Raw genomic sequence first — 17,383 nt, forward strand, 5'->3', positions numbered from 1 at the left:
GCCTTCCTGGAAGGCTCCTCCTCCTTGCCTTTGCTCTGCTACCAGCAGGAAGGGAACCGCTCACAAGCTGGTGGGTCGCAGGCAGGTGGGTGAGTAGGCTCGTGTCCTTAAATGCAGCAATGGCTTCTCATGGCTGCCATGAGGACACCAGATGTCACACTGGTGCTCACAAAGCTCGACTATCATTTTATGTTGCTAAAACCTTCAATTATTCACTCTAAGTAATTCTCTATGAAACAATATTCCTGCCCCTGTCAGGGAGGCTACTTGGAGCGTCTTCAAGGGAACAGCGCCATCCATATATCTACGGATAAGGGTTGGGGACCCAGGGTGAGCCTGAGTCTGGAAGTCCTCAGGTGGACAAGAATAGGGTCAGGTATATGTGCCCTTCACACAGGAATTGACAAGAGCTGTGTTTCTGGGCAGAGCCAAGCTGCCAGGAGCAAAGCCATAGCAGAATTTGGTTAATGTAGTGACCTCTCTGCACGGACAGAGGTCAGGGGCTATCCCTACTGAGACCAGTCGGAGCAGCTCCCAGTTCAGACAGACATCAGAACAGCCCTCCGCATTCAGAGGGCTGTCCCCATGAGAGATCGATGTCACGGTCCTTTTGGCAGTGAATTCCGCCTGATGACCAAAGGCTGGTGTGTTTAGGACCACTCTACAGGCTAATGTGCTGTGTTGTGGGCAGAGCTTGGGCAGCAAGAAGGTTCTGGAGGCTGTGAAAGAACGTCCTCAGATTATGAAAAGGGAGAGGTGGGTCAAGACCACCTCTGAGCTTCCGGAGCACTGGGAGGGCAGAGGGGATCCTCAGAGGTGGAGCGGATTGTCTTTTCAATCCAGCACTTGCCTCTGATCCGCCTGGCATCAGCCACCTCATCTGCTTGTATCTGATTAGAGCCTTGATCAGAAGACTTCTGTGATAGCAGCTGTTCATTATTTTGTTATTTTCTCATTTCCAGGCTGATCTGTTGAGATTACTGTACATGACCCCTGTCTGTTCCCACTCAGAACCTGGGGGTAGACCTGCTTCGAGGCTGGGCTGAAGAGGATGGGGCGGGGGGGGGGGGGCACGTCTCATTTGCCTCTTCCTCTGGACCCAGTACAGAGCGGGGGGGGGGGGGGGGGGGGAATGCCTACGCACACAAAGCTTGATGAAAATCGTAGACCTTTCCTTTCCACGCTCTCTCTCCTCCCACGCTTCCTTTCCTTGTATAAGACAGGCAGGCAGCCTCTTGCAGACCAGCTTCTGTGTGTACCTGCACCCATTACCACAACCTCACTCACCAAGTCAAGAACAAATACTCTGAAGAATTAGTACGTTACAGATGCCGGCCATGCTCGCACTCTGAGGTAGATGCCGGCCACCCTAGAACTCTCAGGTAGAAGGAGGAAGGTGGAGAGTTCAGCACAGCCTGGGCTACATGGCAAGATGATTTATCAAAAATCCAAAAGAAACCAAACAGTTGTGGAGAGCTGGGAGGATGCTCAGTGGTAGACTGTGGGTCTAGCGTGTGTCTAGCGGCTTCCTGGGGGTGTGGCTTGTGTGGAGTAACGCTTCAATACAGCACTCAGGCTTGTAGCAAAATCCTGAGGGGATGGGACCTAAGACCAATAAGCTGTGACGGAAGAAACCACAGAGAGGTAGGAAAGGGAAGGACTGGGTAGGTAATGCCTGGCGTTACCGTGTGCGCGAAAGCCACTGAAATCCGTTCACGGTGGTACAGACTTTTAGTACACATGAGAATACCCTGAGACGGGCTTCATGCTTGTGCCCATTTGCCCCACGAGTGAACCCAGGCTAGGAGGAAGCAGACATGGATAATCCCTTCCCTGTGTCTCCTGCCAGAACTTGGGCTGTGGTTGGAGTCTAAGCCACTGGAATCTGGAAGGATGACCCCACATGTGTTCTGGGTTCTTGGGCCAAAGAGTAGGCCAGCAGCTCACTCTTCCAGGTGCTATAGGGCTAAGTGTGGGCATTCCAGAAATCCTTAGAAGGATACGTTGTTCCCAGGGCCAGACTAAAGTTTATGCATTGCCCATTTTAAATGGCTGAGGCAATAGCCCCTTTCAGGAATGTGGGTAACCAAAGATTGCAGGGTAATAATGTTAAAAAGATTTTGACATCAAAGATGCAGTGGACTGTGCGGTTAAAACGCTTGGTTCGAGGCTCACCTCTGGTACTGCCCAATGTGTGCCCTGTGGCAAGCCACTACCACCCAGCCCCTCTTGAGCCTCAGTTTCCCTCACTCTAATTGGGGATAGCAAGTGCTCCATCTCAAGGCCTCAGGCAGCTCCCTCCCCAGTGCTCACCCCTCCTTGCTGCCCAGGGCTTCCTCAACATCAGTGCGGAGCCCAGGATATGTGCCAGCAAGAAGAAGGACCAGCGCCCACGCTAGGCTTCTTCCCACCTTTCTCATGAGTGATCCTGGGAGACTAATCCAGGAATATCCCAGGAGCCCACTTCCTGGCTCCACACAGCGAACCAACTAGAGCAGCTCAGCTAGAACCCAAGAGAGCTTCTCACTTGAAAGATCGGGAAACTGAGGTCTAGCTGGGAAGAGAGTAGCGCCCAGGGTCTTGACTCCCAGCGGAGGCAAACATCCAGCAGAGTGCCATTGAGCTGCCCTCCGCTGGAACTCAGATGTGAGTGTTAACGATCCTCCAAGGCCTAAGAAACCTATGCCAGGAAGCCTGATAAATGGTCAAGTTACTTATTAATGGCTCCACGTGAAGCTGTACGTGGGAGCGGCCAGAAGGAGGGGCCAGCATCCTCTCTGGGGTTGGCTGTGACTATGGTGGCTTTGCCTGCTGGGCCACCTGGGCTATGTGACCTTGAGTAGGCTGCCAACCCCCTCTCAGCACTGGTTGCCAGGTATACGTGTGACCACCTTGGTGTGTCCCTGCCTCGGGCACCTGTTCTTGGCTTCCTGGTGCTGTGAAAAGAGGCGAGACGTCATGGCTCTACACAGGCAGGGCCCGCTCCTGTTCTCTGTGCCCAGCTGGGGAAGAGATCTGCTGAGGCCATGCTGCCTGGAGTTGCCCCAGGGTCTGGGATACCACCATGCTCCTCAGGAACTCCCTCTCCATGGCGGGGATGCTCAGGACCCCACCCCAGTGGACCATCTCTTTCCACAGAAGACCCATGGGAAGGGATGGAGGCCAGAATGGTGACGTCACCGCAGAAGCAGCATTCATCAACCTCCGGGGCCAGAAAGCCCCTCCTGCCAGGAGCTAGGATCAGTTAGCAATTTTCTCTCAAGCCAGGCTGATGGGGGCAAGAAGGGCCCCCTACGCCTCAGTCACCTCAAGCCTCCACACTGATGTTTCAGTCTGTTCGTGGTCCCATGTTGGGGAGGCAGGAGTGCCCTGTCTGACCCAGGCTGTGGCTGCACCCTGTCCTCCGTGGCTCACTGGGTGCTGAACATGTGCAAAGTACCTTAGACTGGAGCCAAACCTCAGGCCTGTCTGTCTAGGACACCTCTCCCCCAGTTCCTGACATACCTGACCTGTTCCTCAGGAGCCAGTCCTTAGTGTCACCTCCCCAAAGTGGCCTACCCTGAGCACCTAGCGAGAGTAGCCCACCACTCAACTCCGCCGCTCCCTAGCCCCATCCCATTCCACTATCACACTCTGCCTTCTTCCAGAATGGATATTTAGGAAGAGCAGGGACCTTGTCTGGAGCCCTCGCTCCTGAAACAGAGTGGGGGTCGAGAAGCATTTGCTGATGAATGAATTATTTCATGGGATGAGTTCTGAGATTTTTGTTGTTGTTGTTGTTTTGAGACAAGGTTTCTCTGTGTAGCTTTGCGTCTTTCCTGGAACTCACTCTGTAGACCAGGCTGGCCTGGAACTCACAGAGATCCGCCTGCCTCTGCCTTCCGAGTGCTGGGATTAAAGGTGTGTGCCACCATCATCTGGCAGAGTTCTGTGATTTTTTTAAATTAAAACTTTGATATATGGTTTCTATACTATAAAATTCAACTATTTAAGTGTATAACTCAATGTTTGTTTGTTTGTTTTTCATATTGTGAGTGGTGAACCCATTACCATAGTTTAAATTTAGAGGTTTGTTTATTGTCTTTGTGAGATAGGATTTCACTATATAGCCAAGGTTTTCCTAGAACTCAAAATCCTCCTGCCTCAGCATCCCCACTGCCATCCCACCTAACCACCCCCCCTCCCTCCCAAGTGCTGGGATTATGGGCATACGTTGCTGTGTCTAGCTTAAATTTAAAATATTTCTGTCACCTCAGAGAGAAATCCTGTGTCCATCAGCAGTCACCCCTGGGCTTCCCCACACCAGCCTCCAGCCTCAGTCTCCAGCCTCAGTAAGAGTCTGACCTCTTACTCATAGGCTTCCTGTCACTCCAGACCCTCTGTGCTGGCCAGCCCACGTGAATGGTCTCCTACCCTGTGTGGTCTTCCAAGACTCGCCATCTCATGACCAGCACTTTGGCTGCATGAGACACCCTCGTAAGGATGGCTTCACAGGCTCGCCTGCCCCATACTTCATGTACCTGACCCGTCTACTCATGAAAATCTAGTTTATTTCCACTTACTTATTATGAGTAATGTTGTTGGGACCATCCATGTACACCTTTTGGTGTGGACAAACGTTTTCACTTCCCTTGGGCATATACTGAGGAGTAGAACTGTGGGATTCGTGGTAATGTCCTGTTGAATTTCTGCTGCTCTTTTGTTTTGTTTGAGACACGTTCTCAAGCAGGCCAGGCCGGCCTCAAACATCTTATGTAGTGAAGGCTAACTATGAATCCTGGTCCTCCTGTCTCCATCTCCCAAGGCCTGGGACTACAGGTTTACACCGCTTTGCCTGGTTTTCAGATGTTTTTAAACAAGAGCCTCTCTGGTGCTGAACTCCCAGCAGGACTCTGGCGTAGGTTTGTGACATGCTGAAAGGTGAGCAAGCTGTTGAAGGGGCAGAGTGAGGCCATCAGAGCCCAGCCCGGAGAGGGGAACTGATGGTACTGTGTTCCAGGGACTGCAAGTGACTGGAGACCCAAGTGGACGTCCAGCTGGCTATGAGGAAGATGTGAAGATTCAGTTTGCTACAAAGGTTTCTAGGAAGGGTTCTTAGCTGGGACTAAGCAGCATGGGACTTGAAGGTAAGAGAGGATTAGATTTAAAAGATAAGAAAGGTGTCAATTGGCATATGTAGATATCAAGCCCTCAGCTTAGTGCAGAGGAGAAGCCGTGGGGAGGCTCCGAGATGTTGGAGATCTCAAATCATCAATCTACTGATGCCCCAAGATAAGGGGGTTCCCAACTGCCCGGGGTGGTTAGACAGGTCCCACAAACCAGGGGGGGAAAAACCAACAAAAAACAAAACCCTAACCCTTTGTGTAAATACTCCTTACCTGTCCTGTCAAATCACATGCCTAGTCACCCTGCCAGCCAGGTGGCTTCCCATGTCTCTTCTCTAGATTTCCTCTGTGTGCTAAACCAGATTTTCCTAGGGGGGGCTCCAGTGCAGCTTCTGGTGGCCGCTCTTCCTCTGCTGGCCCTGCAGATGGCCTCCTTCAAAGGCCAAGCTCTTTGTCTCTGCTAAGGTCAGGGAGGAAGGCTGGTGTTGCCCTGAGGACCCATTCCAATGCCTGCGCTAGGCATCTAGAAGGCTCCCTGTGGCCCAGAGCCCTTCCATTAGGCAGTAGATAGGCCCTAAGCAGAACCCTAAAGCAAAGCATCTGGTGTATCAGTTTCCCCCACACCCTCTCTACAGCTGGCCCTGGAGATTTGTTAAGGCAATCCCCCATTCCCAGTGCCAGCCTGGCACACTGACTGGTAATCACTTACACTGCAAAGCATTTCCTTGCAGGAACATTAGCATTTCAACAGACAGGCGAGGCTGTGCTCCACACTTTAGAGGCCACGTCTGGACTGGTGGGGCTTCTGTTCAGTTCACTTCAGGGGTGTGAAGGGGGAGACCGCTCAGAGTTAGCCCGTTGGGGGACATCATTGCTGACACTCAGGATCTCCCCCTTTCCCATCAGAGCCCTGCTTTGCTATGTGTCAAAGAAAACGGTTCTTGGTGACATTTTGTCTTAAAGCTGTGGAGGCTGAAACCCGGAATTGAAAGCCCAACCCCAGAGCCCACCTGGCTCTGAAAGATCTCAGCAGGAAACCCAGAGGCCTACATGGCCTTGCCAGGCACAGTCCTAGCTCAAGAGAACTCAGCCCCATGAAGACTGACAGGGTAACCATCTCCAGCACAAACCTTAGCTACAGGGCAGCCACTGACACACATAAGGCAGGAGCCGTTTCCAAGGCACATGGGGACTGCAGGCAAACGCCCACATTCAAACCCTGGGGCCGTATGATGTGGGACAAAGTCCGTTCCCCCTTCTCCTTCCTTCCTTCCTTCCTTCCTTCCTTCCTTCCTTCCTTCCTTCCTTCCTTCCTTCCTTCCTTCCTTCCGTCCTTTCTTTTTCTTTTTTCTTTTTGGCTGCTTGAGACAGGGTCTTGCTATGTAGCCCAGGCTGGCCACCAACTCAAGATTCTCCCCACTCAGCCTCCAGAGATCTGGGATTACCACACCTGGGTGAATTTCTTAACCATGCTGTGTCTCTGCTTCCTCGTGTATAAAACAGGGACAAGTACCCCTCTACAGGGTTTGTGGTGAAATTTAAGTGAGTTGGTAGAAGAACTGAGACCAGCCCTGGCACAGACCCTTTGCACGTCGCTCAGGAACTGCTGTTGATATCGCTGTGGTTTCCTATTCAGAGCCCGGGGTGGATAAGGAACCTAGAGAGAGGAACGCGGCCAGGGAGAGACGGCCCACTTGGGTGTGTATTTCTTCCCATTTCAGAAAAGCCGGCTTGCCAACCTGCCACTCAGAATGATCCTCATTCTTCTTCCTGTTTATGCTACCTACGTTCCTAAAAAGTGCTAGGAAGGAGAGCTTCTCCAAATCCGCAGGACACAACAGAACATCTGTGAGGGTTAGGAGCGTGGCCCAGCGGCGGGGAGCTTGTCTGGCACACCTGTATCCCCCGGTTCCAGGCCCAGCACCCCCAAACAAGGACAGACTCCCTCCTCTGACAGTCAGAGATATTCCCTCTTCCTTCTCCTTAATTTTTCAGGCTGAACAGATCTTTGGAATCCCTGCATATTGGATCCTATCCCAAACCCACAGAAACACTGATAGGCACAAGACTTGCTTCCGAGAGAATTCTTGCCTTTGCAGGAGAATGTGGGGGAAATGAAATTCGTCACTCTCCAGGTGCTGAGGGGTGGCAGGCTCTGGGTGGCTTAGATTGGGGTCCTCTTTATGTTGACCTCTGCACTGCATCTTCCCACAGCTGCACACCTGGAGGACTGAGCCCTAGCGCCCTGTGGCCCAGAATGGCCCCTACACACGGTTTTTAAGTCATTTGTCTGGTGATAGACCTCCCAGGCGTGGTTTTGCAATCCAGGAGGAGTTAGGAAGACCACACAGCAGCCTCTGGTCTGCAAGCCGTTCACATCTCAGCTCTAGGTCCCTGCTCCCGACTGAATAGAGTGAAGGCTGCCGCCTTTCTAAAAGAGGGGCTCCTACACAATCAGCCAGGAGGATGGTGCTCTGCGTGGCACCCCAAGGGTGCCATTCCGAGTGCCAGAGAGCGATCGGAGCTCTGTCCTGGCAGAGGCCACGGAGGAGTAACAAGGCGGAGGGGTACAGAGGGGGACCCTGGGTACCAGAGGTAGACGATGGATGGAAGGCTCTATACTTTTCTATCTGGCCCTCGTTATGCGCGTCTCAGATTCCCAAGGTGGCTCAGCCTCCCGCAGGCCAGCGCTACAGCCTTGCCTGGCACCCTCAGGGGCACCCCAGGGGCCCACCACCTAGGTAAGGGGGATCACCTGTGTCAACTGCCGTGGAGCTACTCTTAGTGGAACCAGCATGGGCTCCTGTTCAAACCAAAGGCCAGCCCTGTCACGGAGAACTGCCCCCCTGAGCTGGCACCACCTCAGTGCCAATCCCGGTGCTGGGGCTACAGAATCTTAAGAGGAGCAGCGAAATAAGGGTCCTACGTATCTCGGCACATTCCATCACTCCTTGGCTGGTGGGCTTGGTGAGCGAGGGTGGACCGGTTTTAAGCTCTCTTGGGGGTGAGTGAAGACAAATACATAGCCCAGAAGTCACCTTCAGTCCCGGGAGAGTTTTCCGGGAGAGCTTGTGGTGGGGGAGGGAGGCAGCCCCTGGGCTAAGAACCGGCCCAGAAGGGCAGGTGGTCACAGCTGCGGGGCTGTGGAGGGGAGCGCGGGCGCGACACTCACGTCCTCTTGAAGACGCCCCCGAGGGCGCTGCCCAGCAGGAGGCAGAGCTGCTGCGAGAAGAAGACCCAGGAGATCTGGGGCAGCGAGCTGTGCGTTTGGCAGCGCAGGTCCAACAGCGTGGGCCCCAGGAAGGCGATGCACAGGCCGAAGCTGAAGAAGACGCTCCAGTAGGTGAGCGTGGGCTGCAGGTTGCGGCGGAGCAGCCCCGACACCCGGCCGTCGCAGCCCATGGCTCGGCCGGCAGCTCGCAGCTCGCCCAGGGCCGAGTGCGCCGGTCGACCGGAGGCCGGGCGGGAGGAGGAGGAGGAGAAGAGAGGAGGGGAACGCCGCGCAGCTGCCCCGCCCTCGGCCAGCGCGGGGACGCCTGGCGGTCGGGGGCGCCGCGGACGCACGTGTCCCGCCGCGGGGACAGCCCCGCCTCACCTCGCGTCCCCGGCCCCCCCCCCCCCCCGGACTGGAACCTACGGAGGAGCACGGCCCGCCGGCTCGCGTGCCCAACGCTCCGCGAGCCCTACAGGGCAGCCTTTCCTCTTGGCGACCTGAATCCTCATCGCTTGATCCTGGGGATGCTGCAGGTGGACTTGGAGAGTCTGCCAGCGCCGCCCTCTATCCCCATCCCTGCCCCCCGCGCCCCACGGGAGACAAAGTCTCATGTGAACATTGTTTTTTTGTGGCTCCGTTTGGAACCTCAAGGGGCTCAGCATATTGTCCTTTGGGAACAAACCGCCCCCCTCCTCCCCCAAACTTGGGTCTTCCTTTAGCTGCATTTAGGTTCTGGGATTGATCCCAAGGCCTACAGCATGGTACGCAAGTATCCCCAGTGCTTAGAAACTTAGGTCTTCTCCACTCTAAGATTGGGGATAGGAGAGCAACACCCACCTGTCCTGTCGCAGGTGGCATGCAGGAAAACCAGGTTCTGATGGAGACTCTGTCTCTTCCCAGTGCAGTGAGGGAGGGCAGAAACCCTGGGACTCCTGGAGTAATTCTGAGGTAATCCTCCAGAGAGAGTTCTCTTTCCACTTGAACAGGTCTGCGTGGGGTGAAGGGGCTTGTTTACACCCCTGGACCCTGCTGCAGACCCAAGTGGCCCTGGATGACTCTGTGTGTGTGTGTGTGTGTGTGTGTGTGTGTGTGTGTGTGTGTGTGTTCCTGCTCCTGAGGGAGCTGGGATGTGGTGCCTGTACCAGAACCTGGAGCAGAGCAGTAAAGCCCTCAAGTGTCTCCTTCGCCGCGTGTTCTGGTGGTGGAGGTTGTGACATCGGTGCCCACATGTATCCAGGGGTACCAGGACTGAGAGTTCCCAGAAAGTGTTTGGCTGAGTGACCCCCATGACCACTTGGTATGAAGTGGAGACAATCAACTTCTCTTGTAGACACGACACCTCAAAGTGCTACCCCATACCTGTTTCATCCTGTCCTGGACCTGTCCTGTCCTGGACTGTATTCATCAGAGGAAGCCTCCAGTAAGTGTCCCTCTGTTTCAGTCACTGTGGGTGCTGGCGAGGATTAACTTAATGGGGGTAAGGGTGGGCTTTAAGGACTTGGAATAAAGTACAAAGTCACCATTTGGAAAACAAACAAACAACAACAACAACAAAAAAAACTCGTAATCAATACTTTTGAGTCCTCTCAGCCACTGTTATAAAATTTTAGACAATAGGAGCTCAGAGATGGAAAGGGTGACCTCTGGTTCAGAGCTCTACATCCTCCCCGATGTCCCAGTGATAGCTGGACCACTTTGTCCCTGACTGCCATTTCTACTGATGGAGAATTTGCTTGTCAGTTTCTTCTTCTCCTCCTCCTCCTCCTCCTCCTCCTCCTCCTCCTCCTCCTCCTCCTCCTTCTTTTGTTTATTTTTTGTTTTCCAAGACAGGGTTTCTCTGTGTAGCCTTGGCTGTCCTGGAACTCGCTCTGTAGACCAGGCTGGCCTTGAACTCACAGAGATCTGCTTGTCTCTGCCTCCCAAGTACTGGGATTAAAGTTGTGTGCCAGCACTGTGTGGTTTTCTTCTCATTTTTAATTTGTTTAGGTTTATTTACTTTATGTACGATTTGCCTGCATGTATGTCTGTGCACCATGTGCGTACCTGGTGCCGGTGGAGGTCAGAAGAGGGTGTCAGATCACCTGGAACTGGAGTTACAGACAGTTGTTAGCCACCATTCCCAGTGGGTGCTGGGAATCCAACCTGTGTCCTCTGGAAGAGCGGCCAGTGCTCTAACCACTGAGCCATCTCTCCACCCCCCCACCCCCCCCCACCCCCCCACCCCCACTTGTCATTTGCTAGAGGCCTGCTTCCACTGTGAGTCAGCTCTGGGGAAGATGTCTTCCACTGAACTGGAATGTTCCTCCTGTAACTGTTCCCCAAGGCCTCACACAGAATGACCCTCCTGCTCTCTATCTGTTAGTCCTTCCGACACATGATCTGGACACAGGGATTTCACTCGTTCTCCAGTCCGAGTACCTGGAACTCTTCATGATTCTTCCAGATGATGCACCCCAGCTACATTGCCCTGCTGGCTGGCTTCTCTGCCACAATGGCAATGACCCTGGTAACAGTGAGGCAGCCCGGGGTCTGGGATGATATAAATATTTTATCGTTTGACCTGAATAGAAGCTACTGTTGTCGACTTTTAGAGGACAGCTCCAATATATCGCATTTTTGGGCAAGCTGAGCAACTTGTGCTAAATAAAATGTAAAAGGCTAAACGTGTTTAAAATCAAGACCTGTAACCTGTACTTTCCTCTCTCTTCCCTTCCCCACCCTCCCCTTTCCTTCCCTCCCTCCCCTCTTCCCCTCTTCACCCCTCCCCTTCTTTTTTTCCTTTCTCTTTACACCTTTTGTTTTTGTCTGTCTGCCTATTTCCCCGTTAGGTGCTAAGAACCACACTCAGGGCATTATCCATTCCATACTACATGCGTGTTCTGTCACTGAGCTAGACCCTCCGCCTTCCCTGAACCCTTCCCTGCCCGGCTCCCCGAAGCATGGGGAGAGAGCTCTGTGGAAATCCCTTCTCAGCAGTGAGGCCAGATTACAAAGGGAGCCTATCGTCCACCTCAGAAAGGAAGACTGGGGACCAGGACACACCTGATTGGACTTCCGTATAAGCTAACAACTGTCCCTGCGTTCATTTGGACTCCAAGAGACTGTCTCCACTTTCTGACAAAAGTGTCTAAATGTGTCTATTCTTTCCTCTCCTATAGAAAAGGAGACACCCAAGCCTCCAAGTGACATTGGTTGGGTAGGTAATGGCAGCCCTGTGAGTTCTCCCGTATAGGGGTTTAACTTTGTATCCTATTTAATATCCCTCAGTTTGTTTTGGCCGACTTTCAAAGGACAGGAGGAAATCTTCCTTTACCCCCACACTACCCAATTAGAAACATCTGTGAAAGCTTACCGGGCTGCACTCTTAAGAAGAGGGCGTTTTATCATATGTAATCTGTACTATACTAAGATAGTAATACAAGAAAGGAAGCAGGGATGAGGTGAACACCCCTGCACTGTGAATCTGGACGCAGCCTCCTCACGGGCAGAAGGCTGTTGCATGCTCTGCTGTGTGAGGCTTTGGGTGGAGACGTCGGGTGAGGAGAGACGCAGCCGGGAGGTGGACTCGTAAAAGCGATCACTTGAGAGGCCAGAGGAGCTTCTGCCTGGGAAGACGACATGGAAGAGGCAATGGGAGAGGATCTAGAAGATGAGCCGGGGACAGCAAGGTCAGACTCATCCTCTTTCTCTCCTAACTTCTCTTCTTCAGTTTCACACATTCTCCACTTCCTTCTGAGGAAGTCCAGCCCAGACGCTGTGAAAGCCAGACGACTTTATCCAAGGTCTAAGAACTGCAGCTGGGCAAAATACAGATCGGACAGTTACGAGGGAGTGCTCTACAGTGATTCATCACAGACTTGAAGTCCAGAGGGAGAGCCACAGTTCCGTGGGAGGAGGGCCACTGTCAGAGAGACACGCCTCTCACCCACTCGGCTACTGGTCCTGGCTGCACCCGATTGGTTGAGCTGTCTGCACAGGTAAAAAGTTCGTTAGTCGTTTGTGAGCCTGTTGTGTCCAATAAAAGACATTAATACCTTCCAAGGCCTTGGTGCAGCTCAAAGTTCTCATTCCCATGCCATTTTCATGGCCAATTTAAGAAGTCTGTCTCCCTTGCTAGGAGGCTGCATGCTTATATCCCAGCACTTGAAAGGTAGGAGGAGGAGGAGGAGTTCCAGGTCACCTAGCTGTATAGAGAGTTGGTTAGGCTGCATGAAACCCTACCTCAAAAAACAAACAGTAAATCCCTGGGCAGCGGCCCGATATTTGCATAGATCAGTAGTTCCTTAAAGTCCCCCCAACTCCATTTTATTTTTTATTTATTTTTGGTTTTTTTTTTGGTTTTTTTTTTTTTGTTTTTTTTTTGAGACAAGGTTTCTCTGTGTAGTCCTGGCTGTCCTGGAACTAGGTCTGTAGACCAGGCTGGCCTTGAAACTCAGAGATCCCCCTGCCTCTGCCTCCCAAGTGCTGGGATTAAAGGTGTGTGCCACCATATCCAGCTTATGGCTCCAATTTTATTTTAAAATCTTCTCAAAAGTTGGTTTTTACGTGGAAGGGAGGCTTACAAGACCCCATCCTTCCTTGAGGATCCTTATGTAGTTAGTGGTTGCTGGAAGTGGAAGATATATTATTTTGAGTGATGTGGCTTCTGGTAAGTCACTCATGTTCCTATAAAAAACCCTCCTCTTGGGGTCCTGTAAGTAACATTAATTAAATTCGTTGGATCAACACACACACACACACACCACACACACACACACACACACACACACACACACACACACACACACACACACACGAAAGTACCAGGAGCAGTAGTTGGGAAGAGGAAAGGACTCCATGGGAATGGGAGGTGGACAAGAGAGGGAAATAGGGAGGAAGAAAGCACATTATGTACACATATGAAAATGTCATCATGGAGCCATTGTTGTGTACAACTAATGTATGATCAAAAAAATTTTTCAAAAAGAAAATAGTGTTTTCGTCTGTGATGTTTACTTGGAGTGCCAAGGTGTGCCCTCCTCCTGCATTTAAAGTAAAACCAGACTGGGGGCTGGAGAGATGGCTCAGGGGTTGGGAGCACTGGCTGCTCCTCCAGAGGACCAGGGGTTTGTATCCCAGCATCCACATGGCAGCTCACAACCATCTATGACTCTAATCCCTCGTCTGGCCTCAGCAGGCCATGGGCACACAAGTGTTTCACAGACATATATGCAGGCCAAATATCCATACACAGAAAATAAAAATGAAAAGCTTTTTTTAAAAAGAAGAAACAAACCGAAGGGCTGGGGAGATGGCTCAGTGGGTAGAGGCACTTGCTGCCAAGCCTGAGGACCTGGGTTCGATCCCTAGGGCCCATAGGGCGGAAGGAGAGAACTGTGTCCACACACTAAGATAAATACGTAAAATGTGAAAATTAAATAGAAACGCAATTCAAATAAAGGGAACACGTCCCCCATCTCCACCACAGCTAGTCTCGTGGTAATTTTCTCTTGACTCCATACTCCTTCAGGAAGGTTCCCAGATAAATTCTGTCCGACCCCCTTCACCCTTCGCTTCTGACTCAGCTCTCATTCAGGACTGTTCCAGCGGCTACCAGCCTCTACACCCGCACAGGCAGCCTTCAGTTCTTTAGAACTGCCCCTGGAGTTCTTGGGCCCCAGGGCAGTAACCTAAGTTCTAGCTTCCTGCCCCTTTCCCAGGATGCCCCACCTGCCAACGAGACAGCTGGGAGGTGTTATTTACACAACTTCTTTACAACTTTTGGTTTTATATTTCTGTACCTTATCTCTCAACAAGTTCCCTAAGGACGGGGCTGTCCTGCTTTCCCTTCTCTTTCTTGTTTTGTTTAAGACAGATCTTGATCACTTTTGAGACACACATAGCTGCCCGGGAACCCATAGCAGTTCTTAGAGTATGTTCGTAGAGTATGAGGATCACAAGCATGTGCTATGGCACCTGACTGTATTTTTCATTATGTCGTGTATTTAGACGTTTTACTCCATCTTGAGGGGCGTGGGGGTCCCAGGGATGGAACTCGGGTCTTCAGACTTGTCGGCAAGGGCCCCGTACCTGCTGAGCCATCTCTCCAGCTCCGGGTTGTGTATTTAAAAGTCTGTTCTTAGGGATAGGGATGCGGCTCATTGGTAGAGTGTTGCCTGACATGTGGGTGAGGTCCTGGGTTTGAGTCACAGTATCATAAAAACAGAAGACCTTGCCTACGATTTCTTTCTTTTTAAGGGAAATGCCCCCATCCCTCCTCACAAGCTCTAGGGAGGAATTTCAGACCACTACCACTACTCACCGCCCCCCCCCCCATACCCCGCCACCAAATGTGAAGAACCTGGGAAGAAAGTGCGCAGGCGTGAAGGGTTTCTAGCTTGGAGATGAGCCTATTGCTTTTCAAAAACCACCTGCTCCAAAGCTCCTCTGACCTCCCTGGGTCCCTTCGTGGGACTGGTAACTTACCCCCACCCTGACTACTTGTTCACGGCTGCTGCTCTTCCAAGACAAGGACATGGAGTTTGGTCCTTGCTGGGTGCCTGGGTCTCCTAGCTCTTCACACTGAAATCCTGTGCTTAATTGGGAAGCTGCATCAATCTGCCGTCTTTTACACAGGGGTGGGCGTGGGGTTGGCGGGAGGGGGAGAAACTGACCACACCCTTGCCACTCTCTGTTCATCACTGCTGCCAGATTCCTTAGTGTCTACATCCATGATGCCCAGCTTGATTTTGCTACCGTTTCTATTAGAATGGAAAAAACTTCCAAGTAAAAATAATGTAAAAGGCGAAATGGTCTGATGCCCCCAGGTTATGGGGGTGTCGCCGGCCTTGGGACTGTCATTATGCTTAGCAGGATCATCTCAGTGACCCTGAAGCCCTGCAGAGTCTCAGGCCTTCCTGGAGCAGTACCAAGAGGTCTGCAGTTCAAGGTCAGCACACTCTGCCATTCCTGTGGCCAGCCCGGAGCACAAGGTCACCCCTTCCACGCCCTGAATACTGTCATAACCACTGCCACATCATTGCCTTGCTGGCAGCGGTGTGGAACAGGCTTCCGTAGGCTGCGTGTGGGGTTGGCCTGGGGCAGGTGACATAGCTTGGTGCCAAGAACATTACCTTGATAGTCAGGCCACCTTACCACGCATGAGCTGGAATAGAGCAGAGGCAGGCGTGTGTGTGTGTGCACAGAGAGCCTCCTTTACCAAATATCCACGTGAAGCCCCAGCACCCAGCCTGCCTGGAAAGGGGAGGGTGTAGTCACCCCAGGTGCCAAGGAAGACAGGAAGGATGAGGAAAGGCGAGATGATCAGAAAGCACTTTACAGAGAGTCAAAAACACCCTGGAGAGACCTGGCACAGGAGCCGGCATTTTGTCGGCGTTTAATATGTGTTAGTGTTTCAAAGTACTGGCTGTAGACAGGCCAGCTTGGAGAGGCCAGAGGACTCCAAAATTGTCTCGTGCCATTTTCTGCTGGAAAGTGGAATTCCACCCCTAGCATCCCTGCAGACAGTCACCCACTCTCAGCTTGAACATGCCCAGGATTGTGGCCAGGGGGGTCTTATCTGCAAGAGTGGAGACTCAGTGCACTCCTCTCTAAAATGGGGGGGTTGTGACTCCTACCAACCATAGGGTTGTGCCAGTCCCTATGATTTTTTTTTTTTGGAGGGAGGGGATGAAGAAAGTATTTTTTGTAAGTCATTGGGCAACAGAAATCTTTCCTCTGCTGTGAGAAGCTAGTCCTTCTACTTTGTCTTTTTTTTTTTCAACACAGCCAAGGATGACCTTGAACTTCTGACCTTCCTGCTCCACCTCCTGAATGCTAGGATTGCAGGCATGCACCACCGCACCTGGTTTAAACAACGCTGGTGAACCCAGGGCTTTGTGTGTGCCAGCCTAGCACTCTGCTATTGGGACTCCGTTCCCAGCAATCCCTGTGAATTCTTCTTATTTTCAACAGCATCACAAATGGCCGGCCTTCCTGGTTTGGCACACTAGAGACTAGCAAAGTGCATTCATGGCCTAGCAGCAGAAGCACGTCCAAAGAGCTTACTAGAAATGCAGATTCTAGGTCCTGCTGAGTTAGAAACAGGATTAGCTGTGTCTAAGCAGGCTTCCAGGGGTGTGGAGGTGGCTGAGGTTTAGAATAAGCACTTTAGAACGACACTGTCTACTCTGCTTCCCAGGCAGCCCTTACCACTTCCTGCAGCCACCCATTTCCCGCAGTTCTCATAACATCTAGCCATCAAGGAGTGCTCTGATGGCCAGTGACTTTTAAAAAACGATGTCCCCGGGGCTCCTAAGGACCGTTGTCACCTTTGTTCTGGGAATTCTAGTGTGTGAGTATTTTATTGTTGTTATTTTGTTTGTTTGAACAGGGTGGCCTGAATCCCGATGCTGGGGTTGTAGGTATGGGCCCCTATACTCTGGTCATACCGTGCTGGGGATGGTCATACACACTAAGCCAGTACTTACCAACTGAGCTACATCCCCAGCCCTGGACTTTGGTTTTGTTTTCTGTTTTCGAGATGAAGTTTTGTAGTGTAGCCCAGGCTAGCCTCAAACTCAAGGTCTTCCTGCTGCAGTCTCCTGAGTACTAGGATTACAGATATATATCATCACTCCCGCCTTTATTCTGGGAATTCTGACAAGTAATTATCTCAGGCCTACTTTGTTCTAAACAGATGATATAGAGTAACTTCTTGTTTATTTTTTATTTGCAGGGGAGGGGGGGAGGGGGGTCTTGTTTCGTTTGAGGTGATTGAACCCAGGGTCTTGCACATGCTTGGCAAGCTCCCTTCCACTGAGTTACCTAAGCTTGTTTGTTTGTTTATAAATGAAGCTAAACTTACATATACTAAAATGTGCATGTATTAAGAGAAATAACATGGTGAAATTTGACATGCATGCACATCCCTGTGACCTCTGGCCAGAACGAAGTCTAGGACAATTCTAGTGCCCACCCAAGACATGCCAGAACATCTGTTCTGTGAGAGAGTATCTGGTTCCTCTGCATGGCCAGGCAATAGCCTGTTCTCTGGACCTGCCATATTTCCTCACCCCTCTGCTTT

General features: G+C 51.8%; 1 protein-coding gene and 1 long non-coding RNA gene across 3 annotated transcripts in view; one reads left to right on the forward strand and one right to left on the reverse strand.

Annotated features, from left to right (window-relative positions):
* Slc60a1 (solute carrier family 60 member 1) overlaps positions 1-8,703 on the reverse strand; it is a 42,951-nt gene extending 34,248 nt beyond the window's left edge. The window contains exon 1 of one of the 2 annotated variants that reach the window (XM_076547378.1): positions 8,278-8,623. In XM_076547378.1, coding sequence (XP_076403493.1) covers positions 8,278-8,507 — 230 coding nt within the window. In that variant the 5' untranslated portion in view covers positions 8,508-8,623. Of the gene's footprint in view, positions 1-8,277 lie in introns of both variants that reach the window. The other variant, XM_006988818.4, reaches the window with a different exon arrangement.
* Positions 8,704-9,597: 894 nt separating this feature from the next.
* Positions 9,598-12,520, forward strand: LOC121821238 (uncharacterized). Its single transcript, XR_006061939.2, has 3 exons — positions 9,598-9,739; positions 11,148-11,515; positions 12,029-12,520. It is a non-coding gene; the product is annotated as an uncharacterized LOC121821238 (long non-coding RNA).
* Positions 12,521-17,383: the final 4,863 nt, after the last annotated feature.

Source organism: Peromyscus maniculatus, chromosome 11 (genome assembly GCF_049852395.1).
Source record: "Peromyscus maniculatus bairdii isolate BWxNUB_F1_BW_parent chromosome 11, HU_Pman_BW_mat_3.1, whole genome shotgun sequence".
Classification (NCBI taxonomy): domain Eukaryota; kingdom Metazoa; phylum Chordata; class Mammalia; order Rodentia; family Cricetidae; genus Peromyscus; species Peromyscus maniculatus.